Here is a 27,782-nt window from a genome sequence, read left to right on the forward strand (position 1 = left end):
CGCTCAGTTTCTAGCCCTGCCCGCAATGAAATCTCATGCATTCGAAACAGCATCTTACAGTTTTTTCCAATTGCTAACACACAATTTTTGCAAACTAGGCTGGTTTTATTAAAATACGTAACACAATTCACAAAACCACACACCCAAACTGCAAAATACCTCATATATCCTGCAAAAAAACCCAAACTTTTGCACAAAATGGCACACACTTCATTCATATTACCATATTTTTGTCTAAACAAATGCACACTGTTGGGCATTATGAAAAACACTCTCATCTTTAGTATGCTTTGCCATAATACTAAAATAGTTCAAATTGTAGAAAATTCTTCAGATTGTTCACATGCACAGAAATATTTGCAGATACACACACATGCTGTTGAAACATTTTTATTTTTCACCAAGCAAGTCAGTGCAACATATGCACAGATATAGATTTTCATTGGACTGAACAAAAATATGCTCACAAAAAAGTCAAGTCATCTTCATTTATATAGCGCTTTTAACACTAGATTGTTTCAAAGCAGCTTTACAGAGATAAACGGATAATTTAAGGTAACAGATTGTTTTGGCTTTATAGCTGTTCTTGAATAAAGATATTTTCCAGCTAAAGTTAGTTTTGATTGATTCACTTCCGTCAAAAGGATAATTTGTTATTACATTAGAGGCTGCTAAGACGACACCGTTCTCTCTACACAGACTTTAAACGCGAACCTGTGAGAAACACTGATGGCGCTCACGTGCGCATTAAGAATTAATTCTATAGTTATGTGCATTTGAATATATGTGCGCAGGTTTGTAATTTCCTTCAAACCAAGCTGTAACAAACTACTTGTAAACATTTTTAGACTATTTTATCAATTCGGGGTAGATACGCGAAACTGAAATTATCCTGACAACGCTTTATCTGTAGAGTGGTAAAGGGATCCTCCATAGGGAGAGGCTAGTTGGCACTTCAGCACTGCGTTGAAGTGCCAAAAAACTGTAAACTTGAAAAGAAAATTGCAGATAAAATATATATTTAAAAAAAAAAGAGCCAAGAAAAATAATAAAGTGGCCTTTTCATAGTGCTTACATCCTGATTTAAGTGTTAACAATGAACCATTGAGGTGTTTGGCCAGGTCACATGTATTGGCCAATCAGCTCATGTCGTGTCATTTTGAAATGGCAAACGTGACTTTATGTCAGATTGTTGTGTCTTATGCAGAGAACCGTGTTCAGTGCATTTAAAAAGTGCCATTTTGAATTGCAAAATGTGTGTAAAGCAGAAAATGTGTTTAGACATTTGGAGACTTGAGAAGAGGTTTTGCTCAGTTTAAATAATCGTGCTGTGCATGTCATTTTAGTGTGTTAGCAATTGGAAAAAACTGTAAACATCAAATATGTTCTGATTGGCTTTGATTCGTTGCTTTTCAATTCCCTTACGGATTACTTCCTGGGGCGTTATTCATAAATACGTGCCTATAATGATCCTAAATGTAAATGTACGACCGTTTCCGAAATGTTACTATAAAACGTCCATATGCACAGAAATGCTCCTAAATGCATATCTCTTTATAAATTGAATAAATTGAATTAAATTCAAGCGCAGTTTGTCTTTATTAATCTCAAGGAAATCCCAGCACACTTTCCTAAAACATGTGTGGTGTCCCGGTTTCTGTACAACACTTATTATTATTATTAATGTCAGGAAATCATTATAAATGTATTAAGTTACGTGATGGGATTATTGAAAAGCAGTTAAAATATTGCTTATTTGTGCATATAATTAATTACGGTATTAGGGCTGTGCAATGATTAATCACGATAATGGTTTGTTTACATATGTGTGTAATTATTTTCATTTATATATATATAAATACACACACATGCATGTATATATTTAAGAAATATTTGCATGTTTATACTGTATATATATTTATATATAATTTCTAAATATGTTATATATAAATTAAAAAAATCTTAAATATATACATGCATGTGTGTGTATTTATATATATATACGAAAAAAATTATACAGAGTACACACACATTTATTATGTAAACACAAACTTTTATTTTGGATGCGATTAATCGCGATTAATTCCTAAATCATGATTGCCTATTTATCAAACTGAATTTCATACACATATTCTTCAGTTGGCGTCACATTCGTTAGCATAAGCATTTATAATTACTCACCTTTGACGTAGGATAAAATCCATGATATTTAGGATAAATACATGCATTTTATAAAATAACTTCTTTTTTTTTATGTCAGATTTCCATTTTTGGGAACTCTGAAATGCATAAAATCATGCATGTAATTGGTTGTTTTATATTTTGATGCATGTATATTTCTTGATCACAGCAGAGCCAGTGTCCACATTATTATTATTTTTTTAATGGCGTTCATCACACATTGGTGCAGGAAACCTTCTCACGCGAACAACTCATCAGTATTATCTCGGGTTGGCGTTATCGTTATGACAGAAAATCTCAGGGAGATCTTTAGACAAATGAGTGTTCTTTCCAGCCCCGCTCCGAAGTCCTCCATGAGATTAATGTGATCCCTTCAGGAGGGTTGAGAGCACCATGACAGAGTAATTGCTCCTCTCGGTTCCTGGTGCCTGCGGTAGACTCATATAATCGTATAAATATTATATGGACTGCATTATCTTTATGCCTTTGTCATATTCAACACGTAGTAGGATATGAGATATGCTGCTTTTACTCATCCATGAGGGGTCATTCCTGTTCTGAGGAACGTTCTGAACTTTAGAAATAACTTTAAAATAAGTTTAAAAATTGTGAGTTTAATATGTAATCCAATATATTAAGACATATATTATAGGGGGGTGCACAGCACGAAAGACCTACATATGTTTAATAACCTTAACGGTTGATAAAACCAGAAGCCGTTCTCCGTATTCCACTCGTGGCTCGGCACGTTATCAGATCTTTTATTTAATTGGCCGGTTTTAAATTTCTCTGGCACTTGCTGTGAGGCTTTTAAACCAGGTATCGGTGTCCTATAGCTCTGCGCTGGGCGAGAGAGCATCCATCAACCCTGCGTACGGGATGGGAAACCTTTAGCTCACCGTCTCCATTGTTGTGGGAAGGTCATGTGCAGCGGTGTGGAATGAGAATGGAATGAGATGACAAGGCCGAGAGATAACACACAACTGAGGGGAACCCGGGTCACGGCACTTTGTTTTACTGGATCTTTAACACTCAGGACAGGGCGAGCTATGATATAGAGCTCACTGCAACTCTACTCACTTTAAAGGTCAAAAATTAGTGCAAACATCAAATGATCCTCATAAAGACTGGAATAGCATGTTTGTTTTTTTTTTTTTTTTTTTTGTCTTTTGCTCACTTTTTTCTCTCTTGTGCATGTGTGTTATGAAATTTCTGAGAAAGATATCTACTTTTTCATGATGCCTGTCATCTGTAGTCATGGTGACTGTCTGTTTGCATAATGTATGCTTGCAGTCGGAGTCACAAAAAATTAAATTTAGTCATTTAGCAGACGCTTTTATCCAAAGCGACTTACAACTGAGGACTAAAGCAAGCGAGTTATCGTGAAGAGGCAAAAACTACGCAAGAAGTGCTCAAAATACAAAGTTCAGGCATTGCTCAGAGTAGCATAAGCCAGACAAGGGAGGATTAAAGGAAAAGTAAAAAGTAAAAAAAAAAAAAAAATTTGTTAAGTGCTCACGGAAGAGATGAGACATAAAATGATCCTCATAAAGACTGGAATAATAGCTATGCACTTTTTTCTGTTTTTGCTTGATGGTTTTATTCACTTTTTTCTCTCTTGTGCATGTGTATTAGCCCCCTTTAAAGTGAAATCTGACTTTAAAGGTCGGCCTGTTGGTGCTTCCTGGAAAATTAGCCGTGCAAACATCAAATGATCTTCATAAAAGAATGGAATAGCATGCATTTTTTTCCGGTTTTTGCTTGTCACTTTTCTTTCTCTTGTGCATGTGTATTATTTCTCTCCCCCCCCCACACTTTTTCATGATGCCTGTCATCTGTAGTCATGGTGACTGTCTGCATAATGCATGCTTGCACTCGGAGTCACGCAAGAGCACGGTGCAGGTGTTGATTTTAGCAGTCAAAAATGTTCTCTGACTGGATTTTGTTCACAGAAATGGTAAAACGTGCAAAGTGAAAGGGGCTTAGAGATACAATACCAATATTCTACTGCTCTACAAACTTAAAACCAGCCCGTGACAGGATTTGGTGATCTTGCAATCACAAGAAATAATGCAAATGCAATCCATTATTAATCAACTTTCATTATTACAAGCGATTGCTTGAGGCTTCATCTTATTTCCGCAATATTTGTGCATAATATGACAAATTAGCATAACAAGTATGATATTAGCCTCAGCATGGCAAGCTCAACCGAAATTATGGTAACACTTTCTGTGAAGCCCATGCTTATAATGAAGTATAGCCCCATTTATACCATAAGTTACAATACTATAAGTACATCCTAAAACTTCTTCAACCCATTTTCTGGGTTATTTGTGTTGGGTTAAAATTATGGGTTATTTTTTCAGATATTTTTTCACCAGATATTGGGGTTGTTTTTTTTTACCCAGAAGTTGGGTTATATTAACTTCAATGTTGTTGTTTTTTAACCCAACATTTGGGTCAGGTATTTAACCCAGAAGTTGGGTAAAAAATAAATAAACCAATTTTCTGTGTTGAAATAACCCAGAAATAAGTTGGTCCCTTTTTTAACCCAGGAGTTGGGTAAAAAAATAACCCACTATAGGTTATTTTTGACCCAGGAGTGTTTAGTGTGTATTTAATGGCTAGTGTTTGCATTAGAAGTTATGAATGGTAATTTTGATTGTTAAAATCAATATTTTCTGCTTATAGCAGTTTGAAATTATACTTTAAAAAATATTGTTGCAGTGTTTTGCTAGTAGCCTATGTAACATTAAATAATATATTTTTTCAACTGTTTGTATTAATGATTTTTCTTAATTATTTTATTACAGGAATTTTTGTTCATTATTTACATTCACAAATAAACAACTTAAAATGTGTAATGAGAAAAAAAAATCTTCATGATTTCTTAACAATTGCTTTAGGAAAATTGCATCCTATGTTTTAACTTTACTTAAAGCCATCAATGATGCATTCATAGCAGTTAGTAACTGTATTATCACTCACAATAAGTATTTAGAAGAACACAACATGGCTATTAATATCAATATATTCACTTATTTGACAGAAATAAATCTGAATTAGTAAAAATTCATTGTAACTAACGTACTGGTTGCATCTTTATAAATACAATAATAGAACCATAAGACTGACTAATTAATACTTAGATCAGTGTATAATGGATTATGAGCATGAACATTGAAAAAGCAAATGCATTAGCATAGTCTTAATAGAAAGTGTTACCGAAATAATTTTATTCTGTTTGTTTTCCTTCTTTGCTGATTACTTCAAACACAAATGCATTTGCCAAATATTTATATGCTGGCTTTTCATTCGCACATTCAATTTCACATTTAAAAAATTTGAATTTGATTGAAGTTAGCAAACAGGATGCAAAAATGTAATGTAAATGCAAGAAATTAGAATTAAAATGGAATTAGAATATTAGAAAATCCAAAAATATATATCGACTGTTTGTGTAGTTTTTATTTTGAATGTTTTTTTTTTGTGTTTCACAGAAAAAAAAAAAGATTTTTTGGTTAACCTGTCCCTTTATGCATTTATTAAAAATTGAATTCATCATCCTTTTTTTGCATCCAACTCAAATTTACACGGTCACTGACACTAATTAAATATTGATAGTTGTTGAACGAAAACATAAAAAAAATAAGCCGCCACATTCGATCTGTCCTGACATCATTGCATGACATTATTAATTCTCACCAATAGCAATATAGTTACTGGAGGTTGAGCTAAATAAAGTGGATCTTCCTCAATCCTCTCAGTTTGCCCACGCAAAAGCTGCTCTTGCCTTGGGGTTACAGAACCGAGGAAATTCAAGGTCTCAAGGCGAGTTTACAGCGAGAGCCTGGCCTTAATTAGAAATGGATGATGGGAGGGAGTGCAGAGAAAGAGGCTTGGAAGGCAAAGATTTGCACTGGGATCAAAGGGTAGATGAGGGATGACAAATATCCGAGAGCCAAAGACTGCTGGAATTCCATCGAACCCTCGGGAGACGGGAGACGGGGGGGCAATCTATTCGTCTTCCATTTTTGCAACGCTTTTCTTGTTTGGCGAAACAAGAAAAAACATGAAAATAAAAAGCAGGTGGAGTTTAAAATCCTAACGATCTGTCAAAGCGTAGCACTGATCTGCATCCTCTTATGTACTGACGGATCTGGCGGTAATTATCAACTCATCTACTCCGAGTGCAGGAATTCGCAATCAACAACCCGCTGTATTTCTGCGAGGCAAATCTGCATATTAATGTGCTAATATCCTCCCTCTGTTGACTGTTGTTCACTTGTTGACTACCAACAGAAGCAATGCTGAATGCAAAGTGTGGCCCAAAAAAACAGGAAAAGCGAGTCTCTTCCTGATTTCAAACATGCACGCTCCCCTCGGCTCTGGGAACGCATCCCAGCTCCTTCACTGCAGGACTCCTGATGGTTCACACGCTTCATCCGTCCAAGCCTGGGTGGGTTTTTTAAGAGAGAATTCACTGTGCTTGAGTTCTAGACGACCCAGGCGTCGGATAAAGACAAGCCTCTCTGAAGACGTGCCAGAAATGTGATGGAGCTTTGTTAGAGGAGCGCTTACTTAGACAAATTGCGTTTTGGATGGGATTAGCAATATGGAATTGATTTCTGGTCTTGTTTATTTAGTTTGGGCCTTCACTCTTTAAAACACTGGGTTTAAAACAACCCAACCCTAATAATATAGGACAGAACACATGTTGGGTTATTTTTACCCAGCAAATTGGGTTGTTTATTTAACCCAGCATATGGGTTGATTCATTTTTACTGAACATTGGATTGTTACTTCTGACCCAGGATCTGGGTTACATAAAAACTACTCGAACATTGGGTTGTTACATCTGACCCAGGAGCTGGGTTACACAAAAATTACCCAAACATTCGGTTGTTACGTCTGACCCAGGAGCTGGGGTTACACAAAATTTACCCAAACATTGGGTTGTTACGTCTGACCCAGGAGCTGGGTTACACAAAAATTACACAAACACTGGGTTGTTATGTCTGACCAGGAGCTGGGTTACACAAAAACTACCCAAAATCTGGGTTGTTACGTCTGACTCAGGATCTGGGTCACGGTTTGGGTTTTGTTTCTTGTCATTGTCATGTTTCTGTGTCTTGTCATGTGATTCCCTGTTTGTCATGTGATCCTGCCATGTGTCTTGTCGTTGGTTAATCGTCTGATCATTGTTCACAGCTGTTCCTTGTCTTGTTGTCTGTGTATTTAAGCCCTCATCATGTGTGCCCTGTGTCTTAGTTTCATGTCGATGTTCTTGTTCTTGTTTTGAGTTTCCAGTTTCATGCCTTTGTTTTATGTTTGATCACGTTTTGTTGATAAATTGCTTTTGGGTTCGCACTTCAACTTGCCTCCACTGGACTAAATTGTTACAACTACACTCTAAAAAATGCTGGGTTGTTTCAACCCAATTTTGGGTCAAATATGGACAAACCCAAACGTTGGGTTAAAAATGTCATTTAAAAATTTAACCCAACGGCTGGGTTTGTCCATATTTGACCCAAAATTGGGTTGAAACAACCCAGCATTTTTTAGAGTGTAAAAGATAGGCTACTATCTTTTATTTATTTTTTTACTTAATACATCACTCAAAAAAATGTTGAGTTGTTTTAACCCAAATTTGGGTCAAATATGGACAAACCCAACCGTTGGGTTAACATTTTTAATTAAAAAATGTTACCCAACGGCTGGGTTTGTCCATATTTGACCCAAATTTGGGTTGAAACAACCCAGCATTTTTTAGAGTGTATTAATTAATGTTTACGAATTAACTTAAATCCTCTAAACTTTGCAAGATAATTCCTTTATTTTCAATCATATTTTACAGTATAGCATATTTTATATAGTTCTGAATACATATCGCATACATTTAAGCTCGTTTAACGAATATTATGAGTAAAAATGAAACATTTAGAAGTAATTCAAGTGTAATGGACCAGCCTCTGTTGTCCCGTTTCCACTGTAACGGCGCTGGATCTCGTGCCGGATCTCGTGTCGTGTTCAGTGGGGGAACTTCTAACTTTAGACCGCCGTCCTGCGTTTCTCTCGTAGATGAAATATGCTGTGACTGACTCCATAACCTGTTGATAAACAATCAGTGTACAGTTCTGAGAATATTTTTTCTAACTTTCTAAGTATTTATATTCTGATTCCTTTTAAAAATACATTTATAAAAATGTATGCAAGGCATCAGGCGTTTTCATCATGTGAAAAGACAGACGCGACACTCGTCCAGGTGACTCACATCGCGTCCCTGTATGTTGCTTTGCATAAAATTAAACAATATACAGAACAATAATGAATTTATAGATAAAATAGTATGTAAACAAACCTCTATTTTGCCGAAGACGTACCAATTTGATTGAGCTGCACTGCTCTCTCCTGAAGAGGTCGCAAAAAAGCCTGCGATAAATAACTCAATCCCTGGGTTGTTATGTCTGACTCAGGATCTGGGTTACACAAAAACTACCCAAACACTGGGTTGTTACGTCTGACCCAGGAGCTGGGTTACACAAAAACTACCCGAACACTGGGTTGTTACGTCTGACCCAGGATCTGGGTAACACAATAACTACCCAAACACTGGGTTGTTACGTCTGACCCAGGAGCTGGGTTACAGAAAAACTACCCAAACCCTGGGTTGTTACGTCTGACCCAGGATCTGGGTTACACAAAAACTACCCGAACATTGCGTGCGTGCGTGTGTGTGTGTGTGTGTGTTTGTGTGCGTGTGTGTGTGTGTGTGTGTGTGTGTGTGTGTGTGTGTGCGTGATCTTACAACAGAATAAAATCATTATAATGTCAGATAATCATATTAATAAATGTGATGCCATTTTTATAAAAACATTCAAATCAACTGTAATTCTCACAGGGTTTGTAAACATTTGTATGTTTCTGAAGTTGTCCAAAGGTTTTTCAATGCCTTGATTTTGCATGTTTGATATTGCATCTGCACAAACATATAAAAATATACACTGTCATAGAAAATATTTTTATGATTTAAAAAGAAGTCTCTTCTGCTCACCAAGGCTGCATTTGTTTGATCAAAACTACAGTAAAAACGGTATATATAAAAATATTGAGAAATATTATTACAAATAAAAATAAAATGTTAACACTTTTTTCAAATATGAATTGAATAGTATATAATATTTATTTGACATAAATGTAATTTATTCCTGTGATCTGCATCATCAGTGTCACATGATCCTTCAGAAATAATTATAATATGATTATTATCAATGTTGGAAACAGTTGTGCTGCTGATTCATATTTTAGTCAAAACCATGATTTTCTTTTCAGGATTCTTTGATGAATAGAAACTTCAAATGAACAGCATCTGTTTGAAATATTTATCTTTTTTAACATTATAAATGTCTTTACTGTCGCTTCTGATCAATTCAATGCGTCTTTTCTGGCTGGTGCTAATCCATAATTATCTATTTTCTCTTTTCAAATTTCTCTAGCAGTGTGTTAACACTTAGCATGAGGATTATGGATAATTACTGCAACCTTCAGACATAGAGAAGAAAAAAAAATAGATAATGAATAAGAGAAATCCATAATCTCAAGATCAATTTCAAAGTTGCATCAAACAGAATTCAACATGGAAGTCTACATATATAAAACAGCTTTATGCATCATTTTTAAAATGTGCTAACATACGCCATGTGCTGATTACATACTATCTGGCGTTTTATTTGAATATGAGAACAACAGAATCAATAGCCTGCCATACCCAGCATCATTATAAACAGCAAATGTTGTGCATTTCTGAGTAAATCATCACTCAAAATCAACACAAAAACTGATTACAAGCTTATAAACATTTTACAGTGCTGCTTAGTTGTTTTCTGGCACAGTATTGCAGTAGCTACAAAACTTTAGTGTGTTTTTATTTTGTTTTTTTTTATAGCAAAGTCAAATCAAGGGAACTTACACTGGAAACAACAACGAGACCGCCGTTGTGCAGCTGAGGCCGGATATTGAAAAAGCAGAACAGTGCAATCCATAACTCTGTCCCCCAAATTACATTTCTTTCTCAGATAGAGAGCAGTTCACTGACTCAACACACAACGTGGCCCAGAAACATTGTGCATTGAGGCATTGAGACGGTTGGGATTGCTTAACTCCCTTCGACGTTTCTTCACTAAGAGCAATTATGCAATGAAAGTTTTAAAAAGTGGCAGCAAAGAGAGCCAAACACGTCCTGTTTTAAACATGCAATGAGACCTGCTGGAGGTCATGAGATTGGAAAGGAGTTCCTGCAACATTTATTTTGGCACTGTTTGTTTTGGCATTTGAAAACGAGGTCTTAACAACTACTGTCATTGCATTACTGTATATTTGCAAGTGAATGTATCCAAAGCAATGTTTTAAATTCAAATAAATTAAAGGGGAACTCGTGCAAAGGTTAGGAACTAGAATCAGACGGGCTCCATCAGACCAGATGTCTTTTGTTCATATGGACTTGTTTAAGACGTTGGCTAAATTTAGTCTTTCTTCACCAACAGTCTATTACGTATAGCGGGGCCCAATGTCATCGCTTTGACAAGGGTTCGGAGGAAAGACTTCAATAACTCTCTTTATGACCCTTAAAACTCAGAGGTGAACGCAATTTCCTTTGTTCCCCTAATATCCGCTGCCACATGAACACGACTGGAGCGCAAATCAGGCAGTGGTATTTGGTTGATGAGTTATATCGCAAACTCCTCAACAACACTAAATAATCTTGGGTTATTTTTCATATACCCAAATTCTGGGTTGAGCCTTTTGGGTAAATTTTTTTGGGTAGTTTTTGTGTAACCCAGATCCTGGGTCAGACGTAACAACCCAGTGTTTGGGTAGTTATTGTGTAACCCAGCTCCTGGGTCAGACGTAACAACCCAATGTTTGGGTAATTTTTGTGTAACCCAGATCCTGAGTCAAACGTAACAACCCAGATTTTGGGTAGTTTTGTGTAACCCAGATCTTGGGTCAGACGTAACAACCCAGTGTTTGGGTAGTTATAGTGTAACCCAGATCCTGGGTCAGACGTAACAACCCAGTGTTTGGGTAGTTATTGTGTAACCCAGATCCTGGGTCAGACGTAACAATCCAGTGTTTGGGTAGTTATTGTGTAACCCAGATCTTGGGTCAGACGTAACAACCCAGTGTTTGGGTAGTTATTGTGTAACCCAGATCCTGGGTCAGACGTAACAACCCAGTGTTCGGGTAGTTTTTCTGTAACCCAGCTCCTGGGTCAGACGTAACAACCCAGTGTTTGGGTAGTTATTGTGTAACCCAGCTCCTGGGTCAGACGTAACAACCCAATGTTTGGGTAATTTTTGTGTAACCCAGATCCTGAGTCAAACGTAACAACCCAGATTTTGGGTAGTTTTTGTGTAACCCAGATCTTGGGTCAGACGTAACAACCCAGTGTTTGGGTAGTTATAGTGTAACCCAGATCCTGGGTCAGACGTAACAACCCAGTGTTTGGGTAGTTATTGTGTAACCCAGATCCTGGGTCAGACGTAACAATCCAGTGTTTGGGTAGTTATTGTGTAACCCAGATCTTGGGTCAGACGTAACAACCCAGTGTTTGGGTAGTTATTGTGTAACCCAGATCCTGGGTCAGACGTAACACCCCAGTGTTCGGGTAGTTTTTCTGTAACCCAGCTCCTGGGTCAGACGTAACAACCCAGTGTTTGGGTAGTTTTTCTGTAACCCAGCTCCTGAGTCAGACGTAACAACCCAGTGTTTGGGTAGTTTTTCTGTAACCCAGCTCCTGGGTCAGACGTAACAACCCAGTGTTTGGGTAGTTTTTCTGTAACCCAGCTCCTGAGTCAGACGTAACAACCCAGTGTTCGGGTAGTTTTTCTGTAACCCAGCTCCTGGGTCAGACGTAACAACCCAGTGTTTGGGTAGTTATTGTGTTACCCAGATCCTGGGTCAGACGTAACAACCCAGTGTTCGGGTAGTTTTTCTGTAACCCAGCTCCTGGGTCAGACGTAACAACCCAGTGTTTGGGTAGTTTTTGTGTAACCCAGCTCCTGAGTCAGACATAACAACCCAGGGATTGAGTTATTTATCGCAGGCTTTTTTGTGACCTCTTCAGGAGAGAGCAGTGCAGCTCAATCAAATTGGTACGTCTTCGGCAAAATAGAGGTTTGTGTACATACTATTTTATCTATAAATTCATTATTATTCTGTATATTGTTTAATTTTATGCAAAGCAACATATACAGGGACGCGATGTGAATCACCTGGACGAGTGTCGCGTCTGTCTTTTCACGTGATGAAAACGCCTGATGCCTTGCATACATTTTTATAAATGTATTTTTTAAAAAGAATCAGAATATAAATACTTAGAAAGTTAGAAAAATATTCTCAAAACTGTACACTGATTGTTTATCAACAGGTTATGGAGTCAGTCACAGCATATTTCGGCTACGTGGGAAACGCACACACACACACACACACACACACACACACACACACGCACACACACACACACACACACACACACACACACACACACACACACACATACACCAGTAAATGAGAAAACACATGTTAATGTTTCCCCATAACATCATCAGTGTTCCACTGATTTTTCATGCATGTTGAGCCCTGATGATAACAATATTCAGCCGTGCAAATGACGTTTATTAGTCCCATCTGGTCTCCATTTATAAATACATTTTACAATTAAAATATGTCTTTCTTGGACAAAGGGATTCTGTCTGCGGTCTGAACTCTTGTTACCCGACGAGTCGTCTGAGAATTAATGCATTCTACTCTTATATATATATATATATATATTGATATTGTTTGTTTCAGTGTCTATTTAAAGGTATGAAAATGTAAATATGAGATCATCCTGGCATAGCAGGTCGCCATGTGGTCTCCAGCTGAAAACCACTTCAGAACCAGACCAGATTGACCAGTGGAAACCAGCCTTATGTTGGTTTTTATAGCAGGATTTACGTACAATTTCCCAGCCTTCCTGCTTTTCCACTCGAGCTTGTGTGAAGCACATTAACATCTGTTGATCTGTGTTCTTCTTCTTGTTTGTCAGATATCCTCACAGGACACGTGGTCTTCCTCCTCTTCAGGACGTCATTGTGCCTCAGACGATCTTCTCTCCCATCATGCTTCACTCTAATGTGAGTCTTTAAATAATACAGGGATACGGATGTCTGAGGGCTTCTGTTTGGCACAGATTCATTGTCTTTCCAATAGACTTTGATGGGTCTCACTGTGTTAAGAGAGCGGCAATTCCCAGACACCATATTCTCCAACGCTTCCTGGATTTCACTTCTCCTTCGATATATAGCATTACACTGCAGAAACTCAATTTAAAATGTTTCAGTCCAATGCTAGTTTATTTTGACACAGTACATCCAATTCTCTTCGCTGTGTCCCCATCTAACTCTGTGCGGATGGAAGAAAATGCAACCAAAAATTGAACATTTTGACTTTATTTCTTCTTCCTCATGTCATTTCAAACTTAATTTTTGTTGAAGGAGAACTTTTCAATGCTTTCCATACGCACACTATTCGAATTAACTAGTTTTATGTTTTTTTACACTATGTAAGTCACTATAAACCGTCACTGAAAAGAAAAGAGCTGCATGAATATTTTCCATTTCTATCCCATAGAAGAAAGAAATAGGTTTGTAATGACATGAGGGTGAGTAAATTATGTCAAAATAAATTTGTTTTGCCCATAATCCTTTATCTTGTGTAAAAAACATGAGTTGCTTAGTGTAAAGTTGAATATTTCTTCTCTACTGAGTAAATTTTTTTGTGCTTTTATCACCTCATTGCTTCTTTCTCCAGCTCACCTCGTTCCAAAGTTACTTCTGTGACACAACACGTGGGTGAGTAAATCGTGATATTTATTTTTGCCTGTATTATTATGATTCTTCAGAGAAAATCAAGAGATAAATAAATGCGTGTTGCATAGTCGAAAGTTAAAGGTGCCCTAGAATGTGAAATTGAATTTAACTTGCCATAGTTAAATAACAATAGTTTAGTACATGGACATGACATACAGTGAGTTCCAAACACCATTGTTTTCTCCTTCTTGATTAAATCTCGTTTTTGAAAAACACCCCTGAAAAACGGGCGAATCTCCACATAACACCAACTGTGACGTAACCGATGGGATCATTAATATGTACGCCTCCAAAATTTGCATAAGCCTAGCCCTTTCAGAGATACGGTGCTACACAGAACTGCGTTGCGCAGGTGAAGAAACAAGCGAGCATCGTAGGGCAAATGGCTGATCATGGACATAGATGTTATGTACTAGGCTGTGCAGGGGATGTGACGACTTTTCATACACTTCCCACAGAAAAGCATTGTCAACAGGCGTGGCTGATGTTCATCTATAATCGGATCCCGCAAGAGTTTAATTCTAAGTTGTTTGTTTGCTCTGCTCATTTCACCACGGACTGTTTTGCTAACCTTGGGCAATATCAAGCAGGCTTCAGTCAGCGTCTAATGCTGAAGAAGGGGGCAATTCCAACTATAGTCCAGCAAGTGGTAAGTAGTGATAATTTACACTTGTGTTAACTGAATCAAGCGTAAGATCCTAGTAAATTACGGCAACAAATAGCAAACTCAAACTAGCATACACAACGTTAGCTAAATAGTATGACAAAGTAACTGTTACTTACGGTGAGGTTCATATTTATTGCCTGTATTGTCATAACGTTAAATGTACAAAATAATACTGTGGATGCATGTGTAAATTCCCTATTTTTTGTCAAATGTTAATTTCGTTTATTTCATGAACATGTCAGGGGCTAACGTAACTAACGTTAATTATAGTTCCTCACAGATAACTTAGCAGATAACTTAGTTCACTCAAACCTTTCTAGCTAACGTTAACGTACACCACATAAGTTGATGCTATATTTATTTGACAAAGCATCTACCTTTAGTAATTTTTTTAAAATGTTATAAATTATAAGAAATGTCGTATGAATATTTTGCATGCTTGTATTTCAGAGTAACGTTACATCACAGCCCTTGCGTACTAATGATGTAGGCTGCCAAACAGATGATCTTATCGTCTTGTGTAAGGGAACACAGCTGTCTTCAAATACTTTGAGGTACCATCTTCGAAGCAAAGGTAATTATTACTTATCATTAAGTGAATATGTGCTTGATTATAAGGATAGATTAATTGTGTACTATTATTAAATGCCAGCTTGTTTAGCTCAGAAAGTCAGCTGCTTATTGCAGTTCTATTCATAATCAATCAGATCCGACTGCAATAATGTACAGAAAAGATGACTTGTGTCCAACTATTGAATTCTTGTATGGTTTACCATTATTTCCCTTAATAATTATATTTATTTTTTACTGGTAGGCATACAGGTGACAGTGTCATCTCAAAGTGTGGGGGTAGGCACCACAACTACTAAAATGTCACCGGACACAATACATCCATTTACATCAACACCATTGAAAGCTTCAAGGCCTGTCAAAAGACCCCATGTTGAATTGGACAATACAAAAATGATGAATATTTCCTCTGCCTTAACTGATCCACAAGATTCTACATATGATCCTGCACGGTCTGTTACAGCCGAGACAGAATCATCACACGTTTTGTAAGTTATATTTCTCTAAAAATCAGCAATTAATACACAAAATGTGATTTTATATTCAGGTTGTCATTAACAAACACAATGTTTTTTCTTTTCTTTCAGTGACGCATCAATGCCATTCCACAAGGAAGCAAAGTACATAGTTTTTGAAAAATGTCTCCTTAGCCTGTTCGAGAGTTGTCCTGTTTGCACCAGGGCTTGCAATGTCTGCCCACGCAGAAGAGGGACCTTTTTAGCCATTGACCAACTGTGCCCTCACTGTGAGTTTTTCAGACAGTGGAGGAGTCAGCCTGTCATTGGGAGCACCCCAGCGGGTAACCTTCAGTTGTCTGCTGCCATCTATTTCAGTGGAGCTTCCTTTCTGAAGATGCAAAAGGTATTGTGTCATTTGTTACCCTCTAAATAAGCCTAAACTATACAGGACAACTAATTATTTCATAATTGTTTTTTTAAAAAGGTGTTCAAGGCAATGTACCTGAAAACGCATACATATGATGCTTTTAGAAGACATGCAAGGACATACCTTGAACCTGCTATCATATACAAGTGGAATGAGGAGCAAAATTTGCAACTGCAAAACCTGAGCCAGAACAATAATGTCATTCTTGGTGGTGACATGCGAGCAGACTCACCAGGTGCACATTTTTAATTCAGTTTCTCTTTATATGTATACAACTATGCATTGCACAAGTACTTGTAAATATTAAGATTACAATTTTTTTTGTCCTATAATTACCTCTGCATTATTTAAAAATGATCAATGAATTTATTTTTGTAATTGCAGGACATTGTGCAAAATATGGGAGCTATACTATGATGAACTTGCAGACCAACAACATAATAGACATACAGCTGGTGCAGGTACTTCAAATGCAGACTATGGATAACATACTATTGTTATGTATAACTACGTAAAACTTGTAAATATACCATTTTAAATGTCATGTGAGCAGTTGACACCTTTGCCTTTTGTATTATTTTTTAAAAATATTTTCAAATTTCATAGATAAAAGAATGCATACATAACATACACAGCAATTTTTAAGTAGAGAAGTAATTTATGTATCTAATTGATGGAGATATTACATATACATTTTATGCTTGTGTGTTTCTAATAAGAGCAATGAGGTAGGGGGAAGCTACCACATGGAGAAGGAGGGCCTTAGAAGAAGCTTGGACCTCCTCGAGGAAAGGGGTATAAATTTGGACTGCATTGTTACTGACCGTCATCCCCAGATACAAAAGTTTTTGAAGGATCGTAACATTACCCACTATTATGATGTATGGCACATGGCAAAAGGTAATCTTTGCGTCTTTGAAAGAAAATAAATGTCAAGTATTCATGTTTAATAGATATCTATATTTCTGAGATTACTGCATTAAAAAAAATCTGGTATTTTTTGCTATTCAATTTGACTTTATCAGGAATGTCAAAGAAGGTGGAGAAAATATCAAAAGAGAAGGACTGTAGTTTGGTGAAGAAGTGGCATAAGAGCATTATCAACCATCTGTACTGGTGTGCCAGCAGCTCTGATTCAGGAACTGAGAAGGTAGCCAAATGGACCTCTATTATGAACCACATTCAAGACATTCACACACATTCTGACCCAGCATTCACTAGTTGTCAACATGAACAAAGGGTGTCTAAGGACAATAGCAAGTGGTTTCATCCAGGTGTGTAACCTCAATGTGTTATTTCCCAAGTAAATAATAAAAAGCATGTTATGTTCATCTTACAATATTCATGTGTTTATATATGCAACATCTCACTGATTTCTCCCAAGGTTCAACAGCGCTGAATAAGCTTCATAGGGTCCTGATAAACAAGAGAGTCCTTTCAGATGTAGAGAAGCTGAGCCCACATTACCAGACATCAACTGTGGAGGCATTTCACAAAGTCATCTTGCACTTTGCACCTAAAAATGTTGTCTTCCCCTTCATTGGAATGCTATGCAGGTATGTCTTCTCTCCCTCACACATTGAACATAGTTCTGAACACAGCACATATACCATTATGTTTGAAAGGGGACATACCCTTTTTTTGTGTTTTTAGTCCCCAACAGCCCCTTCGAGTCAGCAATGGGATGGTTAGGTTTAGGGTTAGGTTAGGGTTACCTGCCTCTAAGGAGCCATTGGGGGCTAAAACAGCATCAAATAATTTTTTTTTCTATTAGTTAGTTTTCAAATTAGTTTTCAGAACCAAAATACAGCGTAGTTAATTTCTTTCTGAGATTATAGTTTACATAATGGTATAGATTTAATGTATTAGTATAAGTGTATATATAGTATAAAATTATTATTTTTTTTAAATTTGAATGATAAATACAAATTTTGATTTATTCTCTTTTGACAATATAAACAATTTTTGTTTTTGTTTGTCTTATCCGTTAGGTTGTACCTAGCAGCGATGCACTTCAATGAGAATGCTGTTCGGCCACAATTGACAACATCTAAAGGGAAACTTGTATACAAGCTTCACTTTCCAAAGGCCAAAAAGGGAGGATACACCGTCAAACCAGTGAAAACCGAGGCAACATTTTGTAAGCTTTTCCAAAAAAAGTATTTATTTTAAACAATACTTAATGTGCAAATAAAAGGTATATATAAAAAATAAAATAAAAACTTATACTTTACAGGCTATGTCATCAAACTGATGAATACAATCTTTGAAGAGGTTGTCCGCGATCCCCTTCCTTATCTGGATGGCATACAGCAGGTTCTTGTGCCGCCGGACCTGTCTTCTCAGTTTGCAAGACCTTCCATGGAAGAAGCTGTTGCTCAACGCGTGTCACGTTTTAGTCAAGGGGGGGTCTGAATCCGACATACTGCCCAGCAGCATCAGGAAACTCTCTTCTTATACGCAGCACCACACATGAAGGGATGACAACACGTACACTTTGACCCAGAAAACCCCAGCACCAGCTGACAAACCACCTGTAGGACAGGTGTCTGCACTGCCTGCAGAGAAAGTAGTAGAGACAGAAAAATATATTTTGTGTTTTATTTATTATTTTGTTCACATGTCATTATGGGTCATGTATGTATGCTCTTGAGACACAATAAAAGCATCACATCAATAAATATATATAATTATTGCATGTTTCATCTTTTATAACTTAAAATCATATGGGATAGCTGTGCAATGCATTAAACTCGTGATGTAATAAGGTTGTAATATAATTCTATTATATTTACACAAAATGTAACAAGTGTGTGAAACTGGCCATACCTTTCAAACCCTCTGATCCTAATACGACCATGGTCAGCTCTATATACATTCATTGCATTTTGCAAAGAATATAAATTGAGGCACACAGGTTCAAGGCCAGGATGGTCAATCATGCATGAAATTGTATTCGGCACTTCTGTCATTCTTCTTGTGACCTAAAAAAAAGAAGAAAATCATAATGGCACTGTTATTTATAGTAATCTTTCCTACTTTGGAAGAAGCACAAAGTACAAACATAGTTTGAATATATTTCTATCCAGTGTAGTAGTGAAATACCTGTGGTATTTCCTTGCAACATACATTTTCTCTCTCGAGGCCCATGCGTGCACAATTTCCACAAGTACACCTGTAAAAAAAAATTGACATTGAAGTAAGTTTTTGTAATTAATAGGTAAAGTTTAATGGTAACACTTTACAATAAGGTTCATTAGTTAATGTATTAACTAACATGAACTAACCATGAGCAATACATTTGTTACTGTATTTCTTAATATTTGTTAACGTTAGTTAATATAAATACAGCTGTTCATTGTTAGTTCATGTTAGTTCACAGTGCATGAACTAATGTTAACAAGATTTTAATAAAGTATTAGTAAATGTTGAAATTAACATTAACAAAGATTAATAAATGCTGTATACGTGCAATTCATTATTAGTTCATGTTAACTAATGTAGTTAACTAATGTTAACTAACGAACCTTATTGTAAAGTGTTACCAGTTTAATTAATAGAGTTCTAAAATTGACGTGACTGTTAAGTTCGTACTGAAAATAATGAATAAACTTACCACTCCGAAACGTCCATTTGCATTCTACAAACAACCGCTTGCTCCTCAAACTCTGCATCGTCGTCTGAAATTGGCTCAAACATATACGGTTGAACCCCGAGTCTCTCCATTTGCACGTCGGACCTGTTTGTTGTGACTCCCTGAGCTCTTGTAATGAGCCCGCCAATCAGAGCAGAACTCCTCATTACTATTCATGACCCTTCCAAATAAGGTAAAAACAGACCATTTCATTCTAGGGCCAATTTATAGGGTTGGAAATTGACCTGTAAAACCTTTTCTGGACATTTTAAATGGCTTTTTAAGCCACATACCCTCTATGTAGATATCAGGGACAAAATTAAAATATTATTTCAACACATTCTAGGGCACCTTTAAATATGTTTGTGTTTTAAAGGATTAGTTCACTTCATAATTAAAATTTCCTGATAATGTACTCACCCCCACGTCATCCAAGATGTTCATGTCTTTCTTTCTTCAGTTGAAAAGAAATTAAGGTTTTTGAGTAAAACATTGCAGGATTTTTCTCCATATAGTGACTTCAATGGGGTCCAGAGATGCGCGGGTTGGTCCAAAATGAGCGGTTACCCGCGGTTACGAGTCATCCAAAAATATTTTTAATGATATTCGGGTCGCGGTCGGTCGAGTCGTTTGAAATAAAGATTAAATATTAAACCTTTGTAATTTATATAGTACTAGACACAATTTTCTATGAAATACATCGGCCTACGCCTTATTGTCTGAATAACTGCGCAAAGATGACGCACGAGCTCAGTCTGCAGATGATAGTGGGAAATCCTTATTTACCTTTTGAATGTTAAGCGTTATTAACTTTTGAATAAATGCTGACGCGGGACAAAATGCCCGATTTCCCAACACGTTGAACTGAGCAATGCCATTGTGCCATTTTAATAGGCTACTTTTAAACACATATAGCTCAGTTATGTCAGTTTTATGTATTTGCTGAGAGGGGGCGGGGGGGATTTTTGTTGGGAAAGTCGGAGGAGAGACGCACACTACGATTAGACTGGATAAACACATGCAGGATCTTAATTGTTAAGAAAATGAATTGAAATAAACAAATAAATCACGCCTTTATTACAAAACACTAGGCGATATCATACAGCATTCAGAAAAATACTGCGCCCGCACCAGTTCCTCCGTCTATGGCCCAATGACGCTACGATGAGCATTTACTCGCTACTTTTAAAAAATGCGGGTCAGGAAGCAGGTCGGGTACAATATTTTCTTCTTTTTTTTTGCGGTCCGAGATGCGGGCGGGTTAGTTGAAAACGTCGGTCGGGTGCGGGTTGTTTATACATTGACCCGCGCATCACTGATGGGGTCCAATGGTTTAAAGAGCAGTTTCAAATGCAATTTGGATGAGCATTTGTGGTTAAAATAAGTATATAAATGTATATAATGTTCCTGTTTTTTTATGAAAAAGACAGATTGTTTCTCTAGATAATACCTTATTCCTCAGCTGGGATCATGTAGAGCCTTTAAAACTGCAATTTGGACCCCGTTGAAGTCCACTATATGGAGAAAAATCCTGGAATGTTTTCCTTAAAAATTGCTTTTCAACTGAAGAAAGAAAGACATGAACATCTTGAATGATGTGGGGGTGAGAAAATGATCAGGAAATTTTCATTCTGAAGTGAACTAATCCTTCTAATAAATCATGCACACACTTCATCACTTTATTTCTCCCCCTCACTGCGCGCTCTCATTTTATTATAACAATGCAAACAGGATTTATTTCTTCTTAGCGTGTGACCGTTTGCTGAGTTTGAAGGGATGCATTGTATTTGTGGCATCACTCAGATTGAAACCGTGTGTGTGTCGTCCCCCTTCCCTCGCCATTACTCAAGGCCTTTTCTGTTCAGCTCTCTGACTGGTAATTACAAGCGCTCATCTGTGTCTGCCTAATAAACATCCCGCTGGAATTCCTCAAGGACGCTCTTCCCTGAATCCCACCGACACGATGACCATTTCTCAGCTGTCACTTAAGCAGCGTCCCGTGTAACTCTCGTCCTTCCATCCCATCTTCTCTTCTCTGTGTTGAGAAGAGGTAAAAAATCTGGTTAATTGACAAATTTGTTAATTGCTTCTTCTAGAATAATTGGTCCTATTACTCATTTTAATGTGAAGTCACACTCTTATAGAAACGCCCACCTTTCATCCAATGACCGTCAGTCATTTTGACCAGGTTTGCATTAAGACAGTGATATTAGAAGACCAAATTCAATATACACCTTATTGGTGATGCATACTATATACAATCAGAATATAAACTCAGCTTTCCCATAGGAAACCATTATAAAGAAAACGCTAAACCATTTAGCGAGTTGCGTTCATATTCTGAGCTCATCTGCTCGCCTGTATATAGTGCATCATCAATAAGGTTAAACTGAATTTGATCTTTTAATATCACACATACATTAAGGCACTATTGTTTATAACAATGTGCTATTTTTAGTAATTTAAATACGGTAGCATGGATCAGAATTGTCCAGAACTTGCATTTTGTTCACATATTATTATTTGTTTTTTTGAGAGTGAGAGATTTAAATATTCATGTCTTGAAACAGATGGAAATTTGACAGGCCTGTGCCTCGTTTGTATGGATGTTTTGCCCTTCAGGTCTCCGCGCCGGTCACGTGACTGAAAACTATGAATAATGCTATTTTTTATGTCCTTTTTTATCCATTCATTTGAGCTTTGAACACATGTGTGAGTTTGGGGCAGGACTATCTGTTTTTTAAAAGTCCCCCTGTGGTGAAAATCCAGCTTTTAATGTTGTTTATGTGTCTATGTGGTGTCTTTAATCTGCTTTAAGACAAACCATGTGTACATTCATAAGTCGACAGCATTGCTGAACCAAAGACAGTCTCAAAAACACGGTTTGAAATCGCTGGTGTTTCTGACGTCACAAACTACCTTGTAACCAATCAGATCAACGTGTGATCGTCAACCGGTGGATCTCTGAGCTGATGGTTAAGCAAGTGGTTAAGTAACATGATAACTTAAAAGCGCCCTTTTAACTTCCTTTTCTGCCTAAGCTTTTCCGGGTCAGTCACTTTTTTATCTCAGAATTGCGTGATGTACAGTAAACTCACAATTGTGAGATATAAAGTCAGAATTGCGTGACGTAAAGTCAGAATTGCGTGTTATAAAGTTAGAACTGCGAGATATAAAACTCACAATTACAAGAAAAAAGTCAGAATTGCGAGTTTATTTCTTGCAATTCTGACTTTATATCTCACAATTGTGACTTTATATTACACATAAAATCACAATTGCGAGATGTAAATTGCAATTGTGTGTTATAAAGTTAGAATTGCGAGATATAAAACTCGCATTTACGATAAAAAAGTCAGAATTGCAAGTTTATTTCTTTTATTTCTGACTTTATATCTCACAATTGCGACTTTATATCACGCATAAAATCACAATTGCGAGATGTAAATTAGCAATTGTGTGTTATAAAGTTAGAATTGCGAGATATAAAACTCGGAATTACGAGAAAAAAGTCAGATTTGAAAGTTTATTTCTTGCATTTCTAACTTTATATCTCACAATTGCGACTTTATTTCTTGCATTTCTAACTTTATATCTCGCAATTACGACTTTATATCTTGCAAAAAGTCACAATTGCGAGATGTAAATTTGCAATTGTGTGTTATGAAGTTAAAATTGCGAGATATAAAACTCACAATTACGAGAAAAAAGTCAGAACTGCGAGTTTATTTCTTGCATTTCTGACTTTATATCTCACAATTGCGACTTTATATCACAGTCACAATTGCGAGATATAAATGTGCAATTGTGTGTTATAAAGTTAGAATTGCGAGATATAAAACTCGCAATTACGAGAAAAAAGTCAGATTTGCGAGTTTATTTCTTGCATTTCTGACTTTATATCTCGCAATTGCAAAATCTTGCACAATTGTGAGATAAAAAGTCGCAATTATCTTTTAAAATGTTTTATTCTGTGGCGGAAAACAAGTTTCCATAAAATGCAGATATTGGTCACTTTTAAAAGATGTAAGCTGGTCGGATATATAGTCAACAAATAGGGATTGGGCATCAAGACCTCAGTGAAATAATGCAGACGTTAAAGACTCGTTAATGGAACCAAATGGCGTGACAATCTTTTTTTTTTATTTTTTTTTTTTAGCAAGAGACACTTTACTTTTGCAAACCTCTACAGAAGAGTTTCATCTTTATGAACGTCATCCTTCTGTAGCCGTGACAGTAGCTGGGTAAGGATAAGATCATCAATCTTGGGTTCAGTGGCTTCCTGCCGATTTATTGGGCTTTCAGTGTCAAAGGTTGACGATGTGCACATTCTTTCCTGGCATTAACGGCTGTATGACAGCTGTTAGAAAACTGTAAATAACCTTGAGCTTTTTAGCGCTCGAGAGTTCAGCTAAATTTACGGACGCGAGGAAATCCTGTGGAAGATCTTTGACGTTGGAACGGCATCAAGAATTTTTTAGAGACGCTCCCTGAAAAACATCATAAAGCCTCGTGACGTGAAAGAAGTTTGATGTTGATAGTGGTGCGAAAGGTTAAGTGAGAACTATGGCTGAGCGATGTGACATTAAGCAACATTGTGAACCGTTCCAAAATTGGGGATTATAAGATTTATGATTTTTTTTTTTTACATTATATTTGAGTTTTTTTTTCTTCAAAAACAACAACAACAACAACAACAACAAAACAATACAAAATACAAATTGAATAATTATTTCCATATCACAACCCTATATATCACACCCCAAAACTCCCTCCCACAGTGCCACTAATAAACCATAAACAGATTAAACAAGTCATTTAAAGTCATATGAAATTTAGGTATTTTGTCCTGTAGTTGTTATACCATTTATGAAAGGAAACTGCGCCAGGTTTTTACAAACAGATCTTGACGTTTCTTCAAACAAAATGCCATTTTTTTCAAGAGGATTTATGTTTTCAAAAGATTTCGATTTCAAATAAATGCTGTTCTTTCTATTCATCAGAGAATCCTGAAAATTCAGCTTTGATCACAGGAATAAATGACATTGTACAATATAATTTACATAGAAAACAGCAATTTGTAACTTTTGTTGATCAAAAATGCAGTAATGTTGTGAATTATTAGTAAAATTTCAAATATCTGTTTTCTATGTGAATGAATATTGTTTATTCCAGTGATCAAAGCTGAATTTTCAGCATCATTACTCCAGTCTTATGATTCTTCAGAAATCATTATGATGATTTGCTGCTTAATAATCTTTTCTTATTATTATTATCATAACCATCATGATATTATTTATTATGTTGAAAATCATTTTGCTGCTCAATATTTTGCCGCTTTTTCAGGATTTTTTGATGAATAGAAAGTTCAAAAGAACAGCATTTATTTGAAACTGAAATCTTTTGAGACATTATAATTTATCAATGTAATGCATATTTGCTGAATAAAAGTAATAAAACATAGTGATCCCAAACTTAAACATGGCTTTGATTTTTTTAAACAAAATTTTTATATGCATGTTTAGTTCTTACATTGAATGTTTTGAATGCAACAATGAGCTTGTTTGCAATCTTTCAAACAAATACATTTATTAGCCATCAATTTAAGGTATTAATATAATGCAATAAAAAATTTGACTTGAATCACTTGAATTTGAAGGATCAACCGTGTAATTACAAATGTAATTACATACATTAACTACAGCTGTAATTACATGCAGGTATTTAAAAAATATAAGTACAATGTAAAAACATGTATGTACACAATAAGTCCATTGTATTAAATTATTAATTTCAATGTAAGTACATAGTACTTAAAGCCACTTAATATAAAGTGGGACCGAATGTTTTGAATGCAACAATGAGCTTGTTTGCAATCTTTCAAACAAATACATTTATTAGCCATCAATTTAAGGTGTTAATATAATGCAATCAACAATAATAATAATAAAAAAATGTATTATACATCACTTGAATTTGATTGACTGAGCTTCATTCCAAGAGTCAAGTCAAGTCATCTTCATTTATATAGCGCTTTTAACAATGTAGGTTGTTTTAAAGCAGCTTTAAAGTGTTCATATAAACCCTCAATCCTTGCATACTGCATTTCGTCAGCAGACTCAAAATATCTCGATGTATTAGAGCTGGTCCAGCTCTAGGCATAAACACAGTTCAGACTGTGATGATGATGATGTTAATGGAGTGAAATGCTGAGCGAGTACATAAATCCATTAGAAAGCTCAATATCAGGCCCACGCGGCTCAGCCAGGCCCGTCGATGATCACCTACTCAACAGCGTGTCTGAAATGAACCCGCCCATACTTGAAGTTTGAAGAGGTTGGCGTCTTAAGACTAATCAGAAGTGCACAGGAATCACTGAGTCTCTTTACAATAGTGTGTATTCGTCCCGTCTAAAGCTCACCGCCGACCGTGTGTATCCACAGGATTCAATTAATCCCTCTCTCTCTCTCTCTCTCTCTCTCTCTCTCTCTCTCTCTCTCTCTCTCTCTCTCTCTCTCTCTCTCTCTCTCTCTCTCTCGCTCGCTCCCGGGAAATGTGATTACAGACAATGTTTTGCTCCCCGTAGGAGTTTCGCACGGCCGTGTTATTTCCTCTGGCACAGACATTATCAGCGAGACAAACTCGCCAAACATTGTCCCGACTCTCCAGTCGATATCTGCATCCCAAAGCCACCTTTGTCATTTTAATTTTGTGTCTGCTGACTCTGCTGCCTGCGGTATGTGTTCGCCGAGGCCCGGCTCGTTTTAAACTCGCATATATCAAATCCATATTGACCCGGCGTGCTGAAGGCTTAAGAAGCTCTGGCAGAAATCGATGGCCTCCACCGCCGAGATCGGCTTCATCTGTACTTTCCGATCCGTCACAGAGAGCCTCTGCTGATTCATGTTTACAAAAACTCACTCGCCGCCAAACCCCCCAATTAACGGCCGATTGGCTAAACTGAAGGGAGTGAGACAGCTGTGGGTTATAAATATGGAAAGAGAGAAACAAGAGCCTGATGGCGTTTGAGATTATTGGATTTATTACATTAGTTTCCAATTCGTTCTGCGTTACTGTCCGCACTGATGATTAAAACAGCGAGATGCTGGATATTGATCTCTGTCAACACTTATTGTTTTATTTTTGGGTAACTTTACAGCCATTTATTCTGTTGCCGTCATACTATGTCAATTAGAACAATAGCCTACAGAAATTGGCATTATTGTACATGGGCTTTGTTAAAAAAACAAGTGAACTAATACTGTACCTGCACTCTTAGGCCTCGTTTACACTGGAGGTCTTGATGCCCAATTCTGATTTGTTGCCTATATCCGATTTTATTTTTGTGACCGTCCGTTTACACGTTCTTTCATTGACCCATCGCAGGGAGTTTGATTGACAGGTGATCTGACCAATCATACTTTGCCATCCGCCATTTTGTCCGACAAAGCAGTCAGGAGAGTTAGTAGATTAACATGGGAGGATTTGAGCTTGAGAAGCGGAGTGTACTTCCGCGGTTAAAACAACATTCCTTCTGATGTTCATTCATGTTTATTTGATGCTATAAATGAACTAGAAGGAAGAGATGATCGGTTCATGAGCGGCTTTAACTGAGGCGACACAGCGATCTGTCACGACACATTAAAGAGCCACAAAACGGTATTTATTGTTTAAATTTCTTTTTAATAACGACCAAATTTGAAAGGTGAGACTGTTTAATATGTTTAATATCAAAAGTAAGCTGGTCTGTGTCTGTCAGCGTGTTGTCAGTCTCCTCTCTGCTCCACGATGTATTTTTTCACTGCGTGAGAACATGTGTGTGTGAGAGCGGCGTAGCTTGTCGGACATAGCGACAGTAACTAAGGGGGAACTAAGGACCGTTCGTCTTTGCGAACGGTCAATTGTGACCCATATCTGATTCATGTGTTTA

General features: G+C 36.8%; 2 protein-coding genes and 1 long non-coding RNA gene across 10 annotated transcripts in view; 2 read left to right on the forward strand and 1 right to left on the reverse strand.

Annotated features, from left to right (window-relative positions):
* znf385d (zinc finger protein 385D) overlaps positions 1-27,782 on the forward strand; it is a 221,756-nt gene that overhangs the window by 85,825 nt on the left and 108,149 nt on the right. For all 8 annotated transcript variants that reach the window (XM_079626320.1, XM_079626319.1, XM_079626316.1 and 5 more), the window contains 2 exons: positions 13,274-13,361; positions 14,038-14,078. In XM_079626320.1, coding sequence (XP_079482446.1) covers positions 13,274-13,361; positions 14,038-14,078 — 129 coding nt within the window. The remainder of the gene's footprint in view (positions 1-13,273; positions 13,362-14,037; positions 14,079-27,782) is intronic.
* On the forward strand, positions 14,335-18,893 carry LOC307005833 (uncharacterized protein). Its single transcript, XM_079626315.1, has 11 exons — positions 14,335-14,745; positions 15,214-15,337; positions 15,578-15,821; positions 15,921-16,194; positions 16,276-16,453; positions 16,603-16,679; positions 16,938-17,118; positions 17,244-17,492; positions 17,603-17,774; positions 18,210-18,358; positions 18,455-18,893. Exons 1-11 carry the CDS (start codon positions 14,479-14,481, stop codon positions 18,631-18,633), a joined length of 2,094 nt encoding a protein of 697 aa, XP_079482441.1. The 5' UTR covers positions 14,335-14,478; the 3' UTR covers positions 18,634-18,893.
* Positions 18,650-19,447, reverse strand: LOC307005836. The gene is made up of 3 exons (XR_013799337.1): positions 19,324-19,447; positions 19,048-19,202; positions 18,650-18,776 (listed from the first exon to the last, which is right to left on the reverse strand). It is a non-coding gene; the product is annotated as an uncharacterized lncRNA (long non-coding RNA).

Source organism: Phoxinus phoxinus (genome assembly GCF_949152265.1).
Source record: "Phoxinus phoxinus genome assembly, chromosome: 10".
NCBI classification, from domain to species: Eukaryota; Metazoa; Chordata; class Actinopteri; order Cypriniformes; family Leuciscidae; genus Phoxinus; species Phoxinus phoxinus.